At 45.6% G+C, this 26,379-nt stretch overlaps 1 protein-coding gene across 4 annotated transcripts; it reads right to left on the bottom strand.

Moving 5' to 3' along the window:
• Positions 1–540: 540 nt before the first annotated feature.
• Positions 541–25,187, bottom strand: LOC116976106 (zinc finger protein 664-like). Of its 4 annotated transcripts, none has more exons than XM_033025673.1 (2): positions 25,001–25,187; positions 541–2,279 (listed from the first exon to the last, which is right to left on the bottom strand). In XM_033025673.1, the coding sequence occupies exon 2, from the start codon at positions 2,245–2,247 to the stop codon at positions 1,012–1,014; it is 1,236 nt and encodes a 411-aa protein (XP_032881564.1). In that variant the 5' UTR covers positions 2,248–2,279; positions 25,001–25,187; the 3' UTR covers positions 541–1,011. The 4 variants fall into 4 exon arrangements, with proteins under 4 accessions (XP_032881564.1, XP_032881563.1, XP_032881562.1 ...); XM_033025672.1 differs by having other exon boundaries at positions 25,036–25,187; XM_033025671.1 differs by having other exon boundaries at positions 25,040–25,187.
• Positions 25,188–26,379: the final 1,192 nt, after the last annotated feature.

The raw sequence follows: 26,379 nt of genomic DNA, 5'->3' as shown, positions 1-26,379 counted from the left end.
TCCTCTGTCTCCTAAATAAAGTTGATAAGAATGTGGGGAGAAATTAAAAAAGGGATTCATGTAGCATTAGTATACAGTAAATAGGTGGTCAATGGTTGGTGTGAATTCAGTAGGCCAAAGAGCTTATTTCCATGCTGTGCTCTCTATCACTGTATACAGTGAACCATTTAATAGCATGAAGTGGAAACAAGGAAGTGTAGATGCTGGTTTACACAAAGGACACAAAGTGCTGGAATAACTCAATTCAAGATGCATTCAAGAGAGTTAGATATAGCTCTTAGTGCTAACAGAATCAAGGGATATGGGGAGAACGCAGGAACAGGATACTGATTCTCGATGGTCAGCCATGATCGTATTGATTGGCTGTATCGAAGGGCCGAATGGCCTACTCCTGCACCTATTTTCTATGTTTCGAAATCAATGGGTCAAGCAGCATCTCTGGAGGGCATGAATAGGTAACGTTTCGGGTCGGGACCCTTCTTCAGACTTCAGTCTCTTCAAATCAAAGTGACTGGAGTCTGAAGAAGGGTCCCGACCTGAAACATCACCTTTCCATGTTCTCCAGAGAACCTGCCAAATTAATCCAGCACTTTCTGTCCTTTCATATAATTGCATTGGTGGATGAAGTTTTGATCCTGGGTTACTGAATCATGAAGCTAGATACAAAATATTGTGAAAAGCATGAATGTGTACCGTTTTGGTCACAACTCAAGTTTGCCTGACCTTATGTACAGTTCAGCTGTTTCCATGCTTACTGTGATGAAATTATGAGTGCAAAATAAAAACTTAATTGTTAACCTCTCACACTCGTATAACATCTCTGAGCTGAGCTGCTTGCACCAGGAGACAGTGAAATAATTTAAACCGGTGTGCTTGGATGAATTACTTATCAGCTCGACACACTGGAGCCCTTCAGAAATGCGAAGGGCTTTGTCCTGCATAGATGTACTTCCAGGACCTGACCCCACAGGAGGAGGTGAAGCTTTTCCAGGCGTCACCGTGCATGGTCTTCTACCTGGTGTGCATGTATTGATGCTTTAGGAGGCTGGATGACTGCGTGAACACCTTATTGCATACCTCACATTTGAATGGTTTCACGCCTGTGTGGATGCGCTGGTGCCTGGTTAGGGAGGAGGACTCAATGAAGCACTTGGCGCAGACGTCGCATTTGAACGGCTTCTCGCCTGTGTGGATGCGCTGGTGCTTCAGAAGGCTGGAGGACACGGTGAAGGTCTTGTCGCAGACCTCGCACTTGAAGGGTTTCTCCCCCGTGTGGATACGCCGGTGCTTCAGGAGGTTGGACGACTGCGTGAAAGTCTTGCCGCACATCTCACACTTGAAGGGCTTCATGCCCGTGTGGATGTGCTGGTGCGAGGCGAGGGAGGAGAAGGAGACAAAGCGCTTCTGGCACAGGTCGCACTGGAAGGGCTTCTCCCCAGTGTGTACCCGCTGGTGGTTGGCCAGGTGGGTGAACTGGATGAAGCCCTTCAGGCAGATGGTGCATTGGTATGGCTTCTCGTCGGTGTGCGTGAGATGGTGAATCAGCAGCTGCGACGACCTGCTGTAGCCCTTGCCGCACTCGGTGCACTTGAATGGCTTCTCGCCGGTGTGGATGTGCTGGTGCGTCCTAAGGGAGGTGGATTCGGTGAAGCGCTTCTGACACACGTCGCATTTGAACGGCTTCTCCCCCGTGTGGATGCGCTGGTGTTGCAGGAGGCTGGAGGAAACCGAGAAGGCCCTTCCGCACACCTCGCACTTAAAGGGCCGCTCGCCAGTGTGTATGCGGTGGTGCTTCAGGAGGCTGGACAAGTGCATGAAGATCTTATCGCACACCTTGCATTTCAATGGGTTGTCGTCCCTGTGGGTCTGCTTATGAGCAGTGAAGGAGGATAGTTCTTCGAAGGTCTTTCCACAGTGAGGACATCTAAATTGTTCCTTCCCGGCACGGCCTATGGCCAAGTTCACACCACCTACACCAATTGAAGGACTTTGCATCTCCTCTCGTGAACAACCTACAGCAGTTGCATCTTCCAAAATGCCCCTTCTGATGAAGTTCTCAGCACTGCTGAATGGGTTAAGGTCGGATGATGTAGCACTGGTGTGCTGACCATTTAAATGTATTGAATATGGTTTATCTTCCCGAGTACTTTCAGTGTAACTTTGGGCAGTCATCGATGTCATAATTCCCGAGTTACTACCATACAATTGTTTTTCAGGGAATGACTTTGTTCTGACCGTGGCATCCATTCTCACCCTCTGCTCTGTGCAATATGATCCTCCTGGAAAATAAAATCATTTTGTTTACTCCCAGTTTCCTATAAGGTGTTGATTTCTTTTTAGGATATGTTCTATAGAAACTGTCTGCAGGCCAAGCATAGACACAGAGTGCTGGAGAATCTCAGCGGGTCAAGTAACATCTCCGGAGACACAGCACTTTGTGTCCATCTTTGGTATAAACTAGTATCCGTAGTTCTTTGTTTTTATATGCAGGGCAAGCAAATGGCGTATATCCTTTCCTCTGCATCATCCTCACAGCCATACATCCTACAGCAATCACCTCAGACTAATCAAAAGCTGAACAATTTGATTATTTCCTTACATCCCTTAAGAAATACTCCATTTAAAAAATACTAGGATTTCCAATCTGCCTTGCCGAACAAGATTTGCACCAAAGCTTTCCCACCCATTATACTCCAACCTCTTGGAAAACACAAAGTGCTGGAGTAACTCAGCAGATCAGGCAGCATTTGCGGAACGAATGAATAGCCGACATCTCGGGTCTGGACCCTTCTTCAGACCTGACCTAAAACGTTGCCTATCCACTCCTTCCACAGATGCTGCCTAACCCAATCCAAAACTTTGTTTTACTCGAAATAGAATAGAATAGAATAGTTTCTTTATTGTCATTGTAACATGAACCATGTACAACGAAATTGTAAAATGTCAGCCAGTCAGTGCACCATTCAAACATTTCTAAAAGCTAACGATACATACAAGGTAAAATATTTAAAAAAAGATAAACAACTAAAATAAATATCATAAAAATAGCACGCATAAACACCCAGCCCTACATCCTTCTGTCGATTTCACAGTCTCTTAGTATGTATCGCCCCTGCGTTCCTTGGCGGCTACATTTAGTGCCTTTATAGCAGTGGGGTAAAAACTGTTTTTAAGTCTGTTTGTCCTTGTCCTTGTAGATCGGTACCGTCTGCCTGACGGTAACAGTTCAAACAGGGAGTGTCCGGGGTGGGAAATGTCCTTTATAATACTCTGGGATTTTTTGATGCAGCGGGAACTGTGTAAGTCCTCCAAGGTAAGGAGAGGGCAGCCGACAATCCTCTGGGCGTTGTCAATGGCCCTCTGGAGCGCTTTCCTCTGAGCCGCTGTGCAGCTGGTGTACCATACGCATACACAGTATGTTAGGATGCTCTCAATGGAGCACCGATAAAAGGACAGCAGCAGTCTCTGAGTGATGTTATTCTTCCTGAGCACCCTCAGGAAGTGCAGTCTCTGCTGGACCTTTTTCAGCAGCGCAGAGGTGTTCACGCTCCACGTCAGGTCCTCCTCAATATGGATTCCCAGGAAGCGGAAATCCGCCACCCTCTCCACACAGTCCCCTCTGATAATTAATGGTACCATGTCCGTTTTATTCTTTCTGAAGTCTATTATTATTTCCTTTGTCTTTAAGGTGTTGAGGAGCAGGTTATTTTCTCCACACCACACTGTCAGCTGCTCCGCCTCATCCCGGTAGGCGTACTCGTCCCCCCCGGAGATGAGTCCCACCACCGTAGTGTCATCCGCAAATTTGACAATGGTGTTGCTGTGGTGGGCGGGGGTGCAGTCATGTGTGTAGATGGTGTAGAGCAGGGGGCTCAGCACGCAGCCCTGTGGAGAGCCGGTACTGAGGCTGAGGGCCGTGGATGTGTGATGGCCCACTCTGACTCTCTGGCTGCGACCCGACAGGAAGCTATTTATCCACATGCAGGTGGAGTGTGGAAGTCCCAAGTCCCCCAGTTTGTCCACCAGTTTGTGGGGAAGGATGGTATTAAAAGCAGAGCTGTAGTCAACAAAGAGCATCCGCACGTAGCTCCCCCGCTGCTCCAGGTGGGACAGTGCAGCATGGAGAGCTGTGGCTACAGCGTCCTCTGTAGATCTATTCGCTCTGTACGCAAACTGGTGGGGGTCAAAGCTTCGGGGCAGGAGTGATGTGATATGACCCCGGACCAGTTTTTCAAAACACTTCATCACCACTGGTGTGAGTGCGACTGGCCGGTAGTCGTTGAGGCTGGAAATGTGGGTTTTTTTGGGCAAGGGGGGACTATGGTTGCGGACTTCAGACAGGGTGGAACAGTGGACTGGGCCAGAGACTGGTTGAAAATCCTCGTACAGACTCCAGCCAGCTGGTCAGCGCAGTCCTTCAGCACGCGTCCAGAGACGACGTCGGGTCCAGTAGCCTTCCTTGGATTGATGGCCCGCAGCGTGCACCTCACCTCATGCTCCTCTATCTTGAGGGTTAGGCTGCTGTGGACCATGTGGTGTGATGTGGCTGTCTCGGGTGGCTCCACTTCAAAGCGAGCAAAGAAGAGGTTCAGCTCCTCTGCCAACGAGGCGTCACCTTCAGCAGCTCCAAGGTTGGTCTTGTAGTTGGTGAGATACTGGATCCCCTGCCACACCTGCCTGCTGTTGTTACTGTCCAGGTGGTCCTCTATCTTCCTCCTGTAGTCTGATTTGGCCTCTCTGATGCCTCTCTTCAGGTTAGCTCGGGCCGTGCTGTATAAAGCCCTATCGCCAGACCTAAAAGCGGTGTTCCTCTCTTTTAACAGCTGCTGGACCTCCCGGGTCATCCAGGGCTTCTGGTTGGGGTAGACCCGGATGCGTTTGTCCACTGTGACCGTGTCCATGCAGTTTTTAATGTAACACAGTACACTGTCTGTGAACACCTCCAGGTCCCGGTGTTCAAACACATCCCAGTTGGTCCTGTCGAAGCAGTCCTGCAGCTGCTGAGATGCACCATCAGGCCAGGTTGTGATGGTCTTTGTGATGGTAGGAGCGGTTTTCCTGAGGGGGGCATATGCAGGAATTAAAAACAGGGACATATGGTCCGACTGACCCAGGTGTGGTAGTGGTCTAGCCCTGTAGCCCAGCTTGATGTTGGAGTAGACCTTGTCCAGTGTGTTAGCTCCTCTTGTAGCACATTTAACATGCTGGTAGAATTTGAGGAGCATTTTCTTCAAGTCCGCGTGGTTAAAGTCCCCTGCTATGATGTGAACACCGTCAGGATATATGCTCTGTTGACTGCTAGTGCTACCATACAAATATCCGATAGCCGAGTTAGCATTAGCATCCGGTGGTATGTACACAGCAGTTATCATGACAACAGTAAACTCTCAGATCTGAGATGCAGATCTCAGCATCTGCAGTTCCTGTCTCTCTGTACTCCAACCTTTTTTGTCCATTTTTAAATCAGCTCATTGGCAAGTTGCATCTCCGTCCAAGATTTTTTTTTTTAAACAAGCCTTGATTTCTGAATGGATGTTGAGTAACAAGCCAGAATAACAATCATTTTTTCTTATAGAAACAAGGAACTGCAGATGCTGGTTTGCAGAAAAGGACACAAAGTGCTGGAGTAACTCAACAGGTTAGGCAGCATCTTTGGGGAACATGGATAGATGACATTTCGAGTCGGGACCCTTTCTGACCCAAATCGTCACCTATCCATGTTCTCCAGAGATGCTGCCTGACTCCTTTCTCCCTCCTTCTCCCCGCCACCCCCTATCAGTCTGAAGAAGGGTTTCGGCCCGAAACGTTACCTATTTCCTTCGCTCCATAGATGCTGCTGCACCCGCTGAGTTTCTCCAGCATTTTTGTGTACCACTGAATTACTTCGACACTTTGTGTCCCAATCTTTTTTCCTTATTGGAATTAAGTAACAGAGCACAATGTCATACTCATGTTACATTTGTTAAATAAACATTTAATGATGAACAAGCAGTAACAGTCATATATATTGGGTATTGATATCTTGCATATGAAGGTACAGTTCCAATCCATGACAGAATGGTCACTACACAGGCATCAAAACACTGGAATGGCAGCAAATCCATCATCACACTGTTGTTTCATACCCCTCCCCACTGAAGAAAATTATTGCATGAATATTCTGCCAATGGTCAGGATCTTACAATGTATCACGTTGCCTCCTTAAAACTTCACAATGAGACTGAATGCATCATATCACCACAACGTGATCTGATTATTATATATTTAAAGCTCAGTGTAACTATTGAAGACCATTAATCACATTGCCTCCATTTACGTCACACTGATGCTGAACACATCATATAACCATTGTCTGACTATCGTATATTTAGACCTCACTTTAACAATCGCTGATGCCTTCTATTACTTTTGTAAAATTTGATTTTTTTTTTTAGCTTTGCACTTCTTAAGCTCCATCATTCAATGTCTCTCACCTCAGGTCTTTTTGTTTTGAAGTATCTGAGCTTTCTATTCCTAACATTGGCTTCCTTCTTTGTTCTCTGTTTCTTACTAAATCTTACTGTTTCTAAAATCAATAACCCCACTCTCACCATCGACGGCACCACTGTCTCCCCATCTCCCCAGGCCCGCAACCTTGGCGTGATCTTTGATTCCACCCTCTCCCTTGAGCCTCACATCCGCCATGTCATTAAAACCTCCTTCTTTCACCTCCGCAACATCGCCAAAATCAGACCCTCTCTCACACCTTCCGCTGCTGAAAGTCTCATCCATGCCTTCATCTCCTCCCGACTGGACTACTGCAACTCACTTCTCCTTGGCATCAGCTCCACCTACATCAACCGACTCCAACTGGTCCAGAACGCAGCCGCCCAACTCATCACCCACACCAAATCCTGGCATCACATCACTCCAGTCCTCAAACAACTTCACTGGCTTCCCATCTCCCACCGGATCACCTACAAAATCCTGGTCCTCACCTACAAAGCCCTCCACCAACTGCCCCCCCCCCCCCCCCCCCCATATCTCACTGACCTCCTCTCCCCCTACCAACCCTCACGGTCCCTCAGATCCACATCAGCTAGTCTCCTCTCCATCCACAAATCCAACCTCCGCAGTTTTGGGGACAGAGCCTTCTCCAGGGCAGCTCCCAGGCTCTGGAACTCCCTCCCCCAACTGATCCGCAATTCCGTGTCCCTCACCATCTTCCAGTCCCGCCTCAAGACCCATCTCTTCACCTCTGCCTATCCTTAGCCCCACGTCCCCCTCCCTTTTCATCTGTGCTTGAATTGCCTCATATTGTGTTTTGAATTGAATTCTGTCTTTAATTTGTGTACTAGTCATGTCTCTATTTATTTCATTCCGCTTACATGTTTTTCCTCTACTTGCTACATTTTTGTAAGGTGTCCTTGAGACTCATGAAAGGCGCCCATAAATAAAATTTATTATTATTATTATTATTATTATTATTATTATTATTATTAGTCCATAGCTGCTAGCTCCCTTGAGAAACATCCACTCCCTGACTGAATAATTCATACATCAAGTTTCATTCCTGGCTGCTTGCAACTAGCTTTTTCAGTTGACTTCTAATCCTGGCCATTTCCAGTTAACCCAAGAAGTGATAAGCTACTTATATTATCTGATTTCCACTTGGTCTCTCAGACTGCCAATACACTGGTACAAATGTTTATTGTGAGATGCAAGTAACACTTCTTATTTCCAGCAGAATTGTAATGCTGTCTGGAATTTTTATAATATACTAGACCACGGGGGACCCGAGCGAGTTCCCGAGCAATCTGAGGACGGTCAAAAGCAGTGGCGGGCCGGCCGATCGTGGCTTCCGCGAGGAGAAGCCCACCCACCCGCGTGGCAGACGATCGGGCGGGGGAGGCGGAGAGGAGGTCGTCACCCGTGACGGCCAGGTGGGAAATGGCGTCACGATTCTCCGAGTTCCTGCGATCGACGGTGGAATCGCAGGTCTCCACAAACTGCCTCTTCCAGAGGGAGTAATGGCTGCCACGATTAACTTCCCATTGTGCTGTCCCGCACCCTCACCCGCGCCCGCGTGGCGATAACGGCCGCCGTCGCAATGTTCTAGAACTTTAAGGAGTCCAACGGAGCGCATAGCACAACCTGAGCAGCAGTTTAAAAACTCTAAGTGACAAATTTAAAGAACTTAAGAAGCCAAGAAGTACAGAAGACAGAGCAGGGGTGACGCCACTCGCAGCGCGAGCAGAGGCAGGCAGATCTATTGTGACGTCATCAGCGCGAGCAGAGGCAGGCAGGCAAAGCCATTGTGACGTCATCAGCGAGACCATCTCATTTATTTACCAAGTTATTTGAATGTTTTGAACATTTTCATAAATAACTCGGGAAATAATAAATCAAATTTTCAGATGAGGCCATTTTTGACAACATGGCATAAATCTCTATTGGAATATGTAAAAATGTCACCGTTAGCGCATCGGGTTTTCGAGGAGATGTGAATCGTAGACTAACACACAAATACACAAATAAATAAATACACATCCAAGATCAGAGTTTTATAATTATAGAGATACCTTTCAGTGTTCTTGATTTACAATTGTCGTTTGAAAACTAATCTAATGTGACTAATGTGGAAAACGACAATCCACAATACGAGGAGTAATAAGTAACAATTTAAAGTCGAATATAGAAGAGTACAGTACAATACAGGAATATGCCCATCTGCCAACATGTCTGTCAAACATGATGCCAAGTTAAAATAATCTTCTCTGCCTGCACTTGATCTCTATCCCTCCATTCCCTGCATTTCTATGTGCCTATCTACAAACATCTCAAATGCTATTATATTGACCACCACCCCTGCAGAACATTCCAGGCACCCACCACTCTCCATGTGAATAAAATGTACACTGCACATCTCCTTTAAACTTTGTTCCTCTCATCTTACAGCTGCAATATCAACTTTGGTAATGACACATTAAAGTCATACAACTGTACAGAACAGAAACAAGCTCTTCTGACCATCTTATTCATGATGTGTAAGAAGGAACTGCAGATGCTGGTTAAACCAATGATAGACACAAAAAGCTTGAGTAACTCAGCAGGACAGGCAGCATCTCTGGAGAGAAGGAATGGGTGACGTTTCGGGATATAGACGTTGATGTGGAAAGATAAAGAACAATTAATGAAAGATATGCAAAAAAGTAACGATGATAAAGGAAAAGGCCACTGTAAGCTGTTTGGAGGGTGAAAATGAGAAACTAGTGCTATTTGGGTGGGGGAGGGATAGAGAGTGGGAATGCCAGGGCCACCTGAAATGAGAGAAATCAATCTTCATACCACTGGGCTTTAAGCTGCCCAAGAGAAAGATGAGATGCTGTTCCTCTAATTTATGTTTAGCCTCACTCTGACAATGGAGTAGACTGAGGACAGAAATGTCTGCGTAAGAATGGGAAGGAGAATTAAAGTGTCCAGCCACTGGGAGATCTGGTTGGTGCACACGGGCGGAGCGAAGGTGTTCCGCGAAACGATTGCCCAGCCTGCGTTTGGTCTCGCCGATGTATAAGAGTCCACATCTTGAACAATGGATACAGTAGATGAGGTTGGAGGAGGTGCAAGTGAACCTCTGCCTAACCTAAAATGACTGTCAGGGTCCCTGGACAACATCGAGGGAGGAGGTATAGCGACAGGTGTTGCATCTTCTGCAGTTGCAGGGGAAGGTACCTGGGGAGGGGGTGGTTTGGGTGGGAAGGGATGAGTTAACCAGGGAGTTGAGGAGGGAACAGTCTCTGCGGAAGACGGAAAGGGGTGGAGATGGGAAAATGTGGCTAGTGGTGGGATCCCGTTGGAGGTGGCGGAAGTTTTGAAGGATTATGTGTTGTATGCGACGGCTGATGGGGTGGAAGGTAAGGACTAGGGGGATTCTGTCTCTGTTACGACAAGGAGATGGGGGAGCAAGGGTGGAGCTGCGGGGTACCGAGGAGACACGAGTCAGGGCCTCATTTATGATGGGAGAGGAGAACCCCTGTTCCCTAAAGAATGAGGAAATCTTGCACAGAGCACCTCATCTTGGGCGCAGATGCGGCGTAGACGGAAGAATTGAGAGTAGAGGATAGAGTCTTTGTAGGAAGCAGGGTGATAAGAATTGTAGTCGAGATAGTTGTGGGAATCTCTCATTTCCCTTATCTCTAACCATTCTGAAGAAGGGTCTCGACCCGAAACATCACCCAATCCTTCTCTCCAGTGATGCTGCCTGTCCCGCTGAGTTACTCCAGCTTTTTATGTCTATCTTATTCATGATGACCAATTTGGTAAACTGGGCTGCATGCAATTGGCCCATATATTTCAATACCCTTCTATTTTAGGAATAAAGGCGTAGACTATTTTCTAAATGGGGTGTAAATCCAGAAATCGTAGGTGCAAAGGGACTTGGGAGTGCTGGTGCATTCCCAAAAAGTTGAGGGCCTGTCCCACTTGGGCGACCTAATCCGCGAGTTCTGGCGAGTTTGCCCTCGACTCGTACTCGCAGCACGGTCGACACGAGGTCGTAGGAGGTCTTCATAACTCTCCTTCATGCTCGAGAGTGGTCTCCGCGTACTCGAGGCCTCAGCTAGGTCGCAGCATTTTTTTCAATATGTTAAAAAGTGCCCGCGAGTAAAAAAAGGTCGCCATGGAAAAAAATCGATACTTTTTTTACTCGTGGGTTTAGTCGTAGGTTGCTAGGTCACGTTTGGAATATTGTGAGCAATTTTGGGCACCATATGGATGCCCTGGCTCTGGAGAGGATCCAGAGGAGCTTTACAAGAATGATCCCAGGAGTGAGTATGTTAACCTATGATGAGCGTTTGTCGGCATTGGGCCTGTACTCGCTGGAATTTAGAAGAATGGGGGGGGGGGGACCTAATTGAAATAAATTCTTGATTAGTACAGGAGTCAGAGGTTATGGGGAGCAGGCAGGAGAATGGGGTTAGGAGGGAGAGATAGATCAGCCATGATTGAATGGCAGAGTAGACTTGATGGGCCGAATGGCCTAATTCTACTCCTATTCCTTACAACCTGTCCAAATGTATTTTAAAAATCACAATTGTTTCTCCTTCTATAGATTCCTCTGGCAGCTTGTTCCAGATGCAGAATACCCTCAGAGTAGAAACATTCCCCCCCCCCCCGAGGTCTCCCTTAAATCTGTCTCCTCTCCTTTAAGCCCATACCCTTTAGTTTTAGAATTATCTACACTAGGAAATAGACTGTGAGCATCCACTTTATCCATGATCTTGTGCTAATGATCCAAATGCTAAGGTCACCCCTCAGCCTCCAATGCTCCAAATAAAAAAATCCCACCTCCCTATAACTCAAGCCTGCAAACCCTGGTAACATCCTAGTGAATCGCTTCTGCACCTTTCCAGCTTGATGAAATCTATATAATTAAAAGTCTCATCTTGACCACTTCCTGTCTGTATAATGAATTTAGAAAAAACACTACCCTGTAACGGTGTGATTTTTGGCCATCTTACACAGTCCTCCTCCGCTGAGCCAGCCCTGAGGAATTTTCCCATCATTGAAAAATAAAAAAGTTAGGAGTGTTTAAAAAAACCTTGAGATCAGCTGATTGGTCCTCTCTCCTGTCAATCACTGCGATTAAGGTAACTCCCCTTCTGGGGCAGGGGGGGGGGGGGGGGGCAGGACTATAAAACCCCGGATGCCTGGACGTGTCAGTCACTCTGCAAGATCGCAAGGGAGATGCCACGACTGTCATTCTAAGATGTGAATCAACTGATCTGTGAGTCTGCAATGTACTTGCAATAAATGATTTGTTAGCCCTTAATGACAATGCCATGAGTTGTTTGGCCTGCTGCCCTGCCTGTGCTTGAAAGTGCAATTCTTAATTGGAAATGAAATGAAACTAAATGACAATGCCATGAGTTGTTTGACTTGCTGCCCTGCCTGTGCTTGAAACTGCAATGCTTTATTAGGTCCGACTGTGTTTGGAAGGAATAAATGCTTTATTAGGTCCGGCTGTGTTTGGAATGAATAAATGCTTTATTAGGTCCGACTGTGTTTGGAAGGAATAAATGCTTTATTAGGTCCGACTGTGTTTGGAAGGAATAAATACTTTATTAGGTCCAACTGCGTTTAGTCCAAAAGTCCCGCTCATTTCGTGACTTCCGCTTAGTGGACAGGTCACGCTGATTGCGTAAATCTCCGGTAAGTGCAGAGGTCGAGCTGATTGCGTAATTTCCGGTAAGTGCAGAGGTCACGCAGATTGCGGAAGTGCCGCTGACTGCGGAAGCCCCACAGTGGAGAGGCCGCGCTCAGCCATGTGAGTAGATTCTAGAAAGTTTACTGTCATATATATGGTGTGTGAGTCAGTGTGTATGTGTGTGTGAGCGTATGTGTGTGTGAGCGTATGTGTGTGTGAGCGTATGTGTGTGTGAGCGTATGTGTGTGTGAGCGTATGTGTGTGAGTCTGTGTGTGTGTCTGTGTGTGTGAGTCTGTGTGTGTGTGTGCGTGTCTGTGTGTGTGCGTGAGTGTGCGTGTGAGTGTATGTGTGTGTCTGCGTGTGTGTATGTGTGAGTGTGTGTGTGTATATGTGTGTGAGTGTATGTGTGTGTGAGTGTATGTGTGTGAGTGTATGTGCATGTGTGAGTCTATGTGTGTGTGCGCGGGTGAGTGTGTGTGTGTGTGTGTGTGTGTGTGCGTGTGTGTGCGTGTGTGTGTGTGTGTGTGTGTGTGTGTGTGTGTGTGTGTGTGTGTGACCCAATGGGTCCCACTTAGTCTAGTTCTTCCTATAGCTGGGTTTCCAGAATCGTACACAGTACTCCAAGTGAGTTCTCACCAACAATCGATCTTGGTATTTTGGCATTAAGGCTGAGTATGTTCTTAACATTCTCACAGGGATTGTAGCTGTTAAGAATATCACCAAGCTTCTGCTGAGAGGCCACCTGATTACAAATGGATAAAAGTCGACTGGATCGTGAACAGCTTTGCGAAATATAGTTGAGACACAAAAAACTGCAGATGCTGAAATTTTCAGCAAATATAAAGTGCTGGAGGAATTCAGCTGGTCAGATAGCATCTGTGGAGGGAACAAACAGGCAACTTTTTGGGTCTGACTCGTCATCAGACTCAAGGCAAAACCAGGCAAGTGATTACCCTACTCTGGGTAACTGCATTCCCCTCCTGATTTTATACACCTCTATAAGATCAGCCTTCATCCTCTTACGCTCCAAGAAATAAAGTCTTCGCCTGTTCAACCTCTTCCTATAGTCTTCAAGTCCTGGCAACATCCCCATAAATTTTCTCTGCATTCTTTCCAGCTTAATGACATTCTTCTTAGAGAAGGGTGATCAAACACAATATTCCAAATGCAGCCTCACCAACATCTTGTACAACGTAACATAACATCCCAGTCTCTTACTCATACCTTGACTGAAGGCCAATATAACAGATGCTTTCTTAATCACCCTATCCACCTGTAACGCCACTTTCAAAGAACCATATATCTGTGCTCATAGATCCTTCTCCTATACATTGCTCCACAGGGACCCACCATTCAACACAAAGGTCCAGCCCTGGTTTGCCTCCCTATACTGCAACACCTCATACGTCCACATTAAATTCCATTAGCCATTCCTCAGCCCACTTGGACAGCTGACCAAGATCTTACTGTAATTTCTGATAATCATTTTCACTGTCTACAAGGCCACTTTAGTGTCAGCTGCAGTAATTGCAAAGAAGGCATACCTGTACTTTCTTGCCTGAAGAAGGGTCTTGACCCAAAACGTCACCCATTCCTTCTCTGTCTACCTGTACTTTCTTGGAAGTTTAAAGAGATCACGTCACTAAATACTCTAACAAACATGTACTGTGGAATGTATCACAACAGTTTGCAACATGGCCTGGTATGGCAATTCTGATGCATAGCAAACTAATAGGGTGCAGGGTGTGGTGGACTCAGCCCAGTCCATCAAAGGCATTTAAAGCATCTGTATGAGGTGCTGCCTTAAGGTGGTGGTATCGATCATCAAGGATCCCCACTATCCGGGGGGCCATGCTCTCTTCTGGCGGCCAGCATTGAACAGGAGATACAGAAGCATGAAGTACTACATCATCAGTTTCACAAATTGCCACATTCTCACAACCATCAGGTTCTTGAACCGATCTGCAAAACCCTAATCTTACCTTGACAATAGAACACTACCAACCATCTTTGGCACGACCACGGACTTGTTTTCTAATTGTATTTTGCACTAACGTGTTATTTTTTGCATTCTTTTTTTAATCCGTCATGCGATTTGTGCATGCTTTACGGTTTTGTGTGGCTGTCCGAATCAATGTGACTGTAATGCTGCCCCAAACAAGATTTTCATTGAACCTGTGCCTTACCATTCTTGTGCATATGATAATAAGGTATTTAATTTGTTCTCATTCATTACCCGTTTTAATTCCATTCACCTTTCTCAACCCTACCATATTTTTGATATGTCAAGCACATCCACCAAATTTATCGCCACCTCAAATATTCTGTGAATATAATCTTTCTGTTTAAAATCGACATGCTTGGTTTTTGGTTATTTTTTCTTCATTTGCTCATTTGGTAATTTAATCCCTAATTACATTTTCCAAAATTTACATTGCTAGATTTGTTATTCCAACTGTCCCATAATTATCCTGTTTCGCTATCTTTCTTCTGAAAAGTGAGTTATTAGCAATTAATTAATATTGTGCTACACATTTGCAGGTTCTTCATTATTTTTCTTTAATGTGCTTTAGAATTCATGGAAATATTTCAGGAAGTTCCATCATTTTCCAATTTATTTTCCATTTCACATCTCTCGTAGCATTAATTAATCTAGTAATCAAATCCTTCTGGAAATATGGAAATTCTATATTTGTTATTTCTACTTGTCCTCTTCACATTATTTTCTTCTCAGAAGTTCTTGTTTTTTTTATTGTTGGTAGATTTATAAAATAGTTTTCTGTTGATCTTTTTCTGTTCCTTTATTCCTGCTTTATCGAATGTTCTCATATTTTCCCATCAGCATATGCTTCCATTCCCCCCCCCCCCCCATTCATATTTATCTGTGTCACTCAGAAACAGATCAAAACTCTAATCTGTAGATTTGCATTTCTTTTAGTAACATCTCATTCATGTTCCATACCAACACAGCTATTGCATTGAGCTATACAGCACAGAAACAGGCCCTTCTGCCCAACTTGCCCCACCAACCAAGATACCCCATCTACAGAATTTTAGTCCCATATCCCTCTGGACCCTTCTTGTCCATATACCTGGCCAAATGTCTTTCAAATGTTGTTATAGCACCTGCCTCAACCACCTCAAGCTGGAAATTTGCTCCATATACCCACTCGGTGTGAAAAAGTTGCTCCGTAGTTCCTGTTAAATCCTTCCCCTCTCACCTTAACCGATTTCACAGAATTCCATGAGGTGAACCAGAGGCCAAAGTAGCTTATTCGTAATGGTGAAGCTCACCCCATGAACAAGGCAGTTCTCTTCTTGCTTGCCCTTCCAGATGTGAGAACACACCCTTAAATCCCTTATCATTCTAGACTAAATAGGTGATGCCTTCATTCCCCAACTCCTCACAACTCTGCAGCTTTTAGTGCCTTATAGTGCCTACAAAGTATTTATATCATAACTCTTTTTAAAGGTTACTAGACCAAGGGGGACCCGTTGGGTCCCTGTCACACGGGAGGCCTGGTCCCCCAATGCAACCCGTTCCCCAACGCAATATTCCACCACTCACCCATAGCCCCCATTGGAGGCCTGGTCCCCCAACGCAACCCGTTCCCCAACGCAATATTCCACCACTCACCCATAGCAGACAACTGTGCAGAGGCTGCTCATTTCACCTTATTCACCCTCACTCATTTTTAAACTTAAAAAAAATGCAATTGCACTTGCTAGCTAGCAGAACTCAGTGTACCGTGCCTTAAAAAAAATGCATTTGCACTTGCTAGGGCTAGCAGGACTCAGTGTACTTGGATAGCAACAATGTTGCGAGCAGGGCTACAATCCCACTGTGACGTCACACCTGTAGGCACAGGGAATAAGCAGTTCTTTTTTCCCCACGTTTTTTGAGATTTTTGAACATTTTCATTAATAACTTGAGAAATAATGCATGTCTACTCCGCCATTCAATCATGGCCAATCTATCTTTCCCTCTCAACCCCATTTTCTTGCCTGCTCTCCATAACCCCTGCCATAGAGGGAGTGCAGAGAAGGTTCACCAGACTGATTTATGGGATGTCAGGACTGTCTTATGAAGAAAGACTGGATAGACTTGGTTTATACTCTCTAGAATTTAGGAGATTGAGAGGGGATCTTATAGAAACTTACAAAATTCTTAAGGGGTTGGACAGGCTAGATGCAGGAAGATTGCTCCCGATGTTGGGGAAGTCCAGGACAAGGGGTCACAGCTTAAGGATAAGGGGGAAATCCTTTAAAACCGAGATGAGAAGAACTTTTTTCACACAGAGAGTGGTGAATCTCTGGAACTCCCTGCCACAGAGGGTAGTCGAGGCCAGTTCATTGGCTATATTTAAGAGGGAGTTAGATGTGGCCCTTGTGGCAAAGGGGATCAGAGGGTATGGAGAGAAGGCAGGTACAGGATACTGAGTTGGATGATCAGCCATGGTCATATTGAATGGCGGTGCAGGCTCGAAGGGCCGAATGGCCTACTCCTGCACCTAATTTCTATGTTTCTATCCTTACTGATCAAGAATATAACCACACAATGTGAAAAAGCTGCTCCTCAGGATCCTATTAAATCCTTCCCCTCCCATTATCATCTCCCTTTCCTCCACAGTGTCCAACATATAACAATCATATTTTACAGTTCTTTGTATAATACTTTTATATTCTTAAGGGCCTGTCCCACTTTCACGAACTAATTCACGACCTTTTTTACTCGTGGACATTTTTCATCATGCTAGAAAAATGCCCCGGCCTACTTGATGCCATGAGTACCTACGACCGCCTACGACCTCCTACGACCATGCTGCAAGTATGAGTCAAGGGCAAACTCGGCAGAGGTCGTGAATAAGGTTGTGAAAGTGGGACAGGCCCTTTACTTCTGTTATTCACTCATACTCCTTTCTTGTTTCCATCTTGAATTCTCCTTCACTTTATATTTGTTATACTTCGTAACTACAATTTCTACAAAACAACCTTCATTCTAATGCCAAGTCATTTTTGTACAGCATTTTAAATCGTGTAGCTGTCTTTTACTTAGGTAAAATAATTGTTAGAGATTGTTACCTATTCCTCCCCCCCCCCCTTCTAAAAATATTAGATTAGATGTTACAGGATCCTGTTTGTTAATCACTCCTCTAATTCACTCATTTTTCTAAATTCCAAGTTGCTTGTTCTTTTGTACAAACATTTCGTACCCCTAATCGAATTTCTATTCACAGCTTCACAGTACAGTAACTGCTCCCGAAGTGAGCATCCAAATTTAACACATTAATCGAATAATCTTAAACATTAATAACATTGAAGGCCACCCACCCAAATGTCCAGACTATTTCCTTTCCCACACAACATCACAAGAAGGGTTTCGGCCCGAAACGTTGCCTATTTGCTTCGCTCCATAGATGCTGCCTCACCCACTGAGTCTCTCCAGCATTTTTGTTTATACAACTATAATACTGTTTTCTTCTGACCTTTCCTTAAATTTTATCTCTTTTTTCCCCCCAGAGGTCATCTAAACTTGCCACAGAAAATGTTTAGGAAAGAACTGCAGATGCTGGTTTAAATCGAAGGTGGACACAAAATGCTGGAATAACTCAGTGGGATAGGCAGCATCTCTGGAGAGAAGGAATGGGTGACGTTTTGGGTCGAGATCCTTCGTCTCTGTCTCCCCCTCCCCAGACTCTCAGTATGAAGAAGGGTCTTGACCCGAAACATCACCCATTCCTTCTCTCCAGAGATGCTGCCTGTCCCGCTGTGTTACTGCAGCATTTTGTGTCTACAGAAAATGTTTAACTACTAAAGAGAGTCCGAAAAAGACCCAAAACGTCACCTACCCATGATCTCCAGAGATGCTGCCTAACCCGCTGAGTTACTCCAGCACTTTGTGCCTTTTTTGTAAACCAAAACAAAATCCTTGTTTCTACATTTTAAATGCATGATAGCAGTCTTGGAAATGGAAAGATCAATTTTCTTTTGACATTCAATGTAGTTTGTTCTCTTGACAACTTCTATCAATCTGCGTCTCTCTCAACCTCAAACACTTCTTTATTTTGATTTATCTAATCTCTTTGCATCTAACCTAATCTAAAGATTTAGTTGGATATCTGCCTTTTCTGTTCCTAGTTTCTTTCCCCCTTCCCTTTTTCTTCCTCGTGCTCCTTTGCTACTGAATTTCCTGTGGGAACCCGAAGATCACATTTTCCTCGTGATTACTTTGTACGCCTGGTTTGTTAGCTGACCCCGATTCCTGCTGAGCTTTTCTCTTTTAACACATGAAGTGATTTCTTCCTTTGTTAGCTCTTCACGTTGCTGCCTGATTCTGCCAGAATCCAAGAGCCTGCAGTTAAGGCATTAATTCACCGGAGCTCCCTATTTGCACACATTATACATTTCATTACATTCCTATCATACAAATGTCCCCACAATTTACATTTCCCCATGTTCATTTTGAATGCACAAAATAAGGTTTACTAGTCCTCTGCAAATGTCTTGGAGTCTCTTTAATTAAAAAATTTCCTGGACATCACTGCAAGAAATCTGGGGAAAAATGTGATGGAAAGAGTATTAACAATGAATACATATTTTGTTTTCAGCATTGTTCAAATAAATATGATAAAAACTGCTGTAAAGTATTTTAAAGCACATTAATAGGAGGGTTGTGTACCATGGGGATACGACTATTGAGGGAATAACAGGCTCGGGTGGGATCAAGGCAATCATAATGCCAAGGTAAACTAATCTCCACTGCCTACACATGATCATAGGGGGATATAAAATACAAGGAAACTTGTTTTTCCCTCCATTCCCCGCATATGCATGTGTCTAATTTAAAGCCTCAATAACTACTGTCGTATCTGCCTCAACCACCATCCCTGGCATTTTGTACTGGGCACTGACCACCCGCCCTGTAACCGCTCCCCTCTGCACATCTCCTTTAAACTTTACCTCTCTCATCTTATGTCCTTTTAAATATAGAAATATTTAACAGCACTGTTTCCAACAAACCATGCTGAAGAGAGTTCCAAAGAATCTCATCCTTTTAAGCGGGTGACTCCTTACAATGACCCATTGTTGGAACCCCTGTGATTCACTGACAAAAGGAAAGACATCTTCTCCCTTTCAAAACCTTGCAGGATCCTTTATATCACAATTAAGTTCCTCATTTGCACTTCTGAACTCCAGCTGTCCAGATGGCAACCTATCAATTACAGGAATACACTCACACACCCTTCATCTTTTTAATGACCTGCTTTCCGAGCCCCCACTCCCTCATCTTTACTATGGAAGTTCAGTCACTCTACACATCCAACCGCCAGCAGGAAGGTCTTGAAACCCTCCGTTTCCTCCTCGATCGCAGATTTGACCACGACCAGCCAATTTCCCTCTACTAACACTCTCCTCCCCCTAGCAGAGCTGGTCCTCACCCTTAACAACTTCTCCTTCGCCAATCCAAGGTGTAGCCATTAGCACTTGTATGGGCCCCAGCTATGCCAGCCTCTTTGTAGAACGTACGTTGAACAATCCGTGTTCCAGGCGTTCACTGGCCCTATCCCCGAACTCTATCCCTGTTACATTGATGACTGCATCGGTGCTACCTCCTGCACCCATGCAGAACTCATGGACTTCATTAACTTCACCACCTATTTCCATCCTGCACCCAAATTCACTTGGACCATCTCCGGCACCTCCCTCCCCTTTCTTGATCTCACTGTCTACATCACAGGAGATAGACTATGGACGGACGTTTATTAGAAATCCACTGGTCCACAACTATTGACCACACTTCTTCCCACCCTGCTTCCTGCTTCACTCTATCCCATACTCCCAATTCCTCCGTCTACGCCGCATCTGCGCCTAAGATGAGGTGTTCCATATCAGGACATCCGAGATGTCCTCATTCTTTGGGGAATGGAGGTTCCCCTCTTGCATCATAGATGAGGCCGTCACGTGTGTCTCCATGGTACCCCTTGTACCTCCCTTGCTCACCCTCTCCCGTGAAGGAGAGTCCCCCTCGTCCTTACCTTTCACCCATCAGCCATCGCATCCAACATATAATCCTCCGACATTTTTACCACCTCCAACGGAATCCCACCAGTCACATCTTTCCATCTCAACCGCTTTCCGCCTTCCGCGGACACCGTTCCCTCCGCAACTCCCTGGTTAAATCATCCCTTCCCACCCAAACCACCCCCTCCCCAGGTACCTTCTCCTGCAGCCGCAGGAGATGCTACACCTGTCACTATATACCTCCTCCCTCGAGCCGACAGTCGACTCTCGAGCCGACAGTCCTTTCAGGTTAAGCAGAGATTCACTTGCACCTTCTCCAACCGTTGTATCCGTTGTTCTAGATGTGGACTCTTATACATCGACGAGAACAAATGTAGACTTGGCGATCGTTTCGCGGAACACTGTTGCTCAGTCTGCCTGGATGTACCTGATCTCCCGGTTGCTAAACACTTTAATTTCCCTACCCATTCCCACATTGACCTTTCTGTCCTCGGCCTCCTCCATTGTCAGTGAGGCCAAACGCAAATTAAAGGAACAGCATCTCATATTTTGCTTGGGCAGCTTACAACCCAGCGGTATGAATATTGATTTCTCTAACTTCAAGTAACCCCTGCATTCCCTCTCTCCATCCCTCCCCCACCCAAATCACACCAACTTTTTGTTCTCACCTTGCTACAGCTACAATGACCTGTTTCTGTTATCATTGTTACTTTTTTGCATATCTTTCATTATTGTTCTATATGTACTTCTAGATCATCGTCTATATCTCTCGTTTCCCTTTCCTGTGACTTTCCCTTTCCCGTGAAGGTTTAAACCCGAAACGTCACCCATTCCTTCTCTCCAGAGATGCTGCCTGTCCCGCTGAGTTACTCCAGCATTTTGTGTCTCTTCGGTTTAAATCAGCATCTGCAGTTCCTTCCTACACAGGAATTGAGTGATACACAGTTCTCCAATAGCCTAACCTCGCACGTTTGTATTCAATTCTCCTAGCCATAAACAACATCTGCAGCTTTCATGATTACTTACTGTACCCACTTCCAAATCTTTCGTTAGTTTCTCGCTAGGATACCCAGCTCCCTCACCATTTAGATGATATGCACATTTTTTTAAAGTTGCCTGCTGAAGAATTTCTCATCTCTCCATGTTATATTCCATTTGTTAAATATATCAGAAAACAAAAAAGAGCTCGGAGCCTGTGGTGAACTCGTCAAATTCTGTCACGTATAATTCTGATATTAAGGAAGAGTAGTAATATGTATTCTATGTATGGAAAAAGACCCTTCAGCCCAACTTGTCCATGCCGAACAAGATGACCCATCTATGCAAGCCCCACCTGCCCACGTTTGACCCATATCCCTTGGACATAAGAAAAGTGTCAATTCTTGTGTACTGTCTCAGTTTAATCTACTACTAGACTAAGTGGGGCCCGTTGGGTCCCTGTCACACGTTCCCCAACGCAATATTCCACCACTCACCCATTCCCCCAATGCAACCTGTCCCCCAATGCAATATTGCACCACTCACGCATAGCCCCCAACTGCGCAGGCACGGCTCATTTCCCCTCAACCCCCAGAACTCCCACCCTCTCCTCTTCACCCTCACTCTTCTTTCCCTCTCCTCCTCCCCTCCCCCAATCCTTCCCCTCTCTCTCCTTTCCCCTACCCTCAGTCACTCCCTCCCTCCCTCCCTACACGTGGGAACTCCTCACCCTATCCCCTCTTATCCGTGTGTGTGTGTGTGTGTGTGTGTGTGTGTGTGTGTGTGTGTGTGTGTGTGTGTGTGTGTGTGTGTGTGTGTGTGTGTGACTCAAACTCCACGCAAACTGCTCGGCCACCCTGCAACCCGACTCTCGCTCCCTCTGCCCATTCCTGCTCAGCCACCGCTCGGCCCATCCCCGCCCTGCCCACCCGCCTACCTGCCTGCTCGCTGCCACCGGGCCGGGCCGTGGGGGGGGGGATGGATTTGGTGTTCATCATGGTGGCCACCACGAGTTTCGATGAGCTGGAGATGGTGGCCACCACGAGTTTCGTGGAGAAGGCCGTGAGGGTGTGTTACCGCAACGGCGGTGGCGGAGGAGACAGACCATGGGGGACGGGTAGACGGGACCGCCATTGCCGCAGAGGGTGAGCGAGGGAAGAGGGCTGAGTGATGAGGGAGAGAGAGACGGGACCAGGGCCTCCACTGAACCACCCCGGGGTCGCTGCCAGTGGTGGGGGAGACGATAGACAAGTTACTGTGAGGAGGGGAGAGAGGAATTTGTGAGTGAGGTGGGACAAGCCGCCGCCAGTGGGACAGGAAGGGGTGTCACCACCCCGGCCGTGGCATTGACTGACAGGAGAGACCAATATGCGTGGCGCTGACTGAAGAAATCTGCGCACGCACCTACACCTGGAAAGAATCAGACTTGTCTTAATGGACAAACAAGAACTTTTTGTTAGAATATGGTCTCCATTCATTGACTATTTGAAGGGGTACATCGGTTCAGCACGGAAACCTAACTGAAGCTTGAACTCAGGATTAGATGAAAAGTTAGACTTTATAATCTACGAACCTATCCCCAATGATGTATTATTAGTAAATCATTCCATTCTTTTTTTATCTTGACATTTGTGGGGTTTTTTTCTCTTTCTTTCTTACTCCCTATCTATTAAAAAAAAACTAGAAGCAGAATCAATCCACAATTGATAATATTAATAATGTACGACTGATATACATGAAATGTTTTTACCATAATGCGTTTGCTTCTAATAAAAATATTATTTAAAACAAAAAAGAAATCTGCACAAGCGTGTTTTTTAAGATTTCTAAAGCTCCATAACTTTTACAATATACCACCGATCGGATCAAAACTTGTTGCACTCACAGCACAGGAGAACGGTGAGTGACCTGACGAAAAATCGTAGTGCTATCGCGTACCGTTTCTGTGCAAATAGAAAAAGAACGTGCGAACCGGAATAGCACAAGATCAGAGTTTTAGTAATATTTATTACACTCTTGTACTTAAGTATATTTGTGTCTACATACAGTAAGATCGTTACTCAACTGTACACAAATGGAATTTCACTGTACCTAGATGACAATAAAGTACCATACAATTAACCATTGAACCTCTAAATCTTCCTATCCATCGACTGTCCAACTGCATTTTAAAAGTTGTTATAGTACTTGCCTCAACTACCTCCTCTGGCAGCTCGTTCCAAATACCACCACTCTCTGTGTGAAAAGTTGCTGCTAACACGCTGCAGTAATGCAACTGGATCACAACAAAGCTAACATTCAAATGCTTTTTAACTTGTGTAATCAACATTTATAAAACTGTAATTGTTCATGTTATCACTTGAACCAAATTTGTGAAAGGCTCACAACAAATTATCTGTTATGCATCACATCGATTTATTCAGGAAAATGAAAAACACATGTCAGCATTTTCTTCCAATAAGGACAACTGCATTTAAACTACATGTTCAAAACCACTGCCTCAACCAGTTAAGAATCCTCATGAATGACATCATGGGGACCACTGGTTGTCACCACAAGCAGCTTTTAAATAAGTGCTGGCCCACCACTGAATTTCCGGCTACTGGTGATCCAGCATCTCCTTTAATCTGGACAAAATTACAACAGCACACTTGAAATCCCCCCTCCCCAGAAGCCTGTGAATTTGCCTCCTGCGGCTGGGGCTCTGGAACTCCAGCCCGGCTGGAGCAGGCAGATCCATTCCCATAGCTGAATTCTGCGGTCGACCTTGTGGGCTGGTATCTCGTCCCCCCCACACTGTGACCTCTGTTGATCCGGCAAAACAGATAGTACGACAAGGCTTATTATCAGTGGTGGACCTGTAGAAACACAAACAACTACCAATGCTTGAATAGAACACAGAGTGCTGGAGTAATCCATCTGGTCAGACAGCATCGCTGAGGGACATGGATAGGTATTGCCTACCATATCCTCCTGAGATGTTACCTGACCCACTGAGTTACTCCAGCACTCTGTTCTTTTTGAATTAAGAACCCTCTCTCCAATACCTGTATTTTGTTCTAAAACAATGTGCATTTTGATTTATTTTTTTAAGTGCAAATTTTGGGAACATGCAGCAAGGCAGGTTGCTTCTGAAAGAGGGCAAAGATATATCTCGTAGCTCTGGGGAAAAAAAGATGTGCAAAAAAAGCAGAATCAAAACAGCAACAGAAAGGGTGACACAAGGAACTGCAGGTGCTGGAATCTATCATGGAGTACAAAGTGCTGGAGTAACTCAGCAGGCCAGGCAGCATCTCTGGAGGACATGGATATGTGACGTTTCGGGAGGGAGGGGGACCTTTCTTTATACTGTTTGTAGTAGGGGGCGGGGGGGAAGAAAGCTGGAAAAGAGGGGTGAGCGGGACAAAGCCAGGCAAGCGATAGGGCGCATCAAAGTCACAGACTGCCGTTTCCTGCAGGTTTTGGCGTTATATCAGAGCATCGGCTGCACAGGACCAGATTCTTCCATTAACCCTCCTCCAGTCCTGGCTTGACAGGCAGATGAGGGGAGTGCGGTGTGGGGGCAGTGGGGTAGGGAGAGTGGAGGTTGGGGAGGAGTGGATAAGGGGAGGGGGGAATAACATTTATTTCGAGAGGACTAGAATAAAAAAGCAGGGGTGTAATGCTGTGGCTTTATAAAGGGTGGGTGGTGGAGTAGTGCAGGGGGTGGGTGGAGTAGTGCAGGAGAGGGGTGGGTGGCTGGACAGTGGCGCTGTCATGGAGAAGCGAGTGTTGCCTGCCTGCTGCCCTCACCCCCGGCCTCAATTGTCACCCACCACAGCCCGGCCGAGCATCAAACCACGTCCGTTACTTGCCGTCAACCCTCATCCCGTTCTCTCCGCGCCACCAGCAAGCACCGACGTCCACAGACGTGCGACTGGGCCCGCTGTTCCAGACAGCGGAACCGCCATTGTTGACAACCTCAGAGCCGCCGACCCCCGGCTCTCGTCCCCCAGCTGCTGAACCCCGCGCATGCGCACTGCGCAGGCCCAACCAAAGATATATTCGCGCTCCTCCAGTATCTTTGGGCCCAACCACCCTCCTCACGTCATCACCTTTGCCGCACACAGACGCTCTCTGACAGCAACAGACTGACCAGTTTCTGTCGCGCAGTGCATTCCGGATAATATCTCCGCCATTTTCAACTGTCATGCAAGGCAAAGTTGACACGCAAAATGTCAATACTGGCCCGGATCGCAGTCATGCTGCTCAAGACTGAGTTTATAAACTTCCATAGAACGAGTGATGGCGATAGCGAGTCGTGATATTAAAATCATATTCATTTTGCAACAAGGCTCATAAACGGTCAAACGTAGCAAAATTAGTGCTTTTTTAATATCAGGACTTCCTTGCTCTTTTTTCATATTTCTGAAACTTCAATATATGTGGTAGAAACTACATCAAGTGTATATTTAATTTGTTGCAGGTACACTATATGTAGTTTCCACCAAATACATTCAAGTTTCAGAAATACGGAGAACAAAAGCAAGGAAGTCGTGATATTAAAGTATACTAATTTTGCAAAATTTGTCTGTGTTGCTCGAATACCAGCTCTCTTGTCTAATTCAATTTTCAGCATTAGTTGTAGCACTGTAGGGTCATGGCTTTTTAAGTACATCCCAAAGTACTGAGGAAATATGGTGAAGATGTCTGCCTCTTGTGCCTTTTCAGCTGAGTTTCAGATCCCTACCACGTATTGGGTGAAACGTTTTCTTTATCTCCCCTCTAATCATACTGCCAATTATTTTAACTCTGTGCCATAGACTACCAGAAGATCTGTTGAAGCAGTACTGGATAGCCAGCTGAGGATTCTCCCAAGGTTTGTCTTGGAGAGGTTTGCAGATCCTGGGCTAGACAACTGGTGTTTAACAGCAACTGTCCCTCCCTGAGCATTCACAAATATATCCAAAAAGATGAAGACAAAAGAGACTGAAGATGCTGGGACCTAGAAAAAAGAAATATAACGTCTGATGCAAGCTCTCAACTCAAAATGTTGACTCACACCTTTTGCTTCTGCAGATACCGATTGACCCACTAAGTTCTGTTTTTTGTTCCACAATGGGGATAATGGGGTCGATTCTTTTGCAAGGCATTGAGCATGAATAAATTATATCATCCCCTGAACTGATCCCACTCCCCCAGATATCTAGACCAT

Source organism: Amblyraja radiata, chromosome 8 (genome assembly GCF_010909765.2).
Source record: "Amblyraja radiata isolate CabotCenter1 chromosome 8, sAmbRad1.1.pri, whole genome shotgun sequence".
Classification (NCBI taxonomy): Eukaryota; Metazoa; Chordata; class Chondrichthyes; order Rajiformes; family Rajidae; genus Amblyraja; species Amblyraja radiata.
The sequence above is the reverse complement of the archived record's forward strand: the minus strand, read 5'-3'. Positions and strand labels throughout refer to the sequence as shown.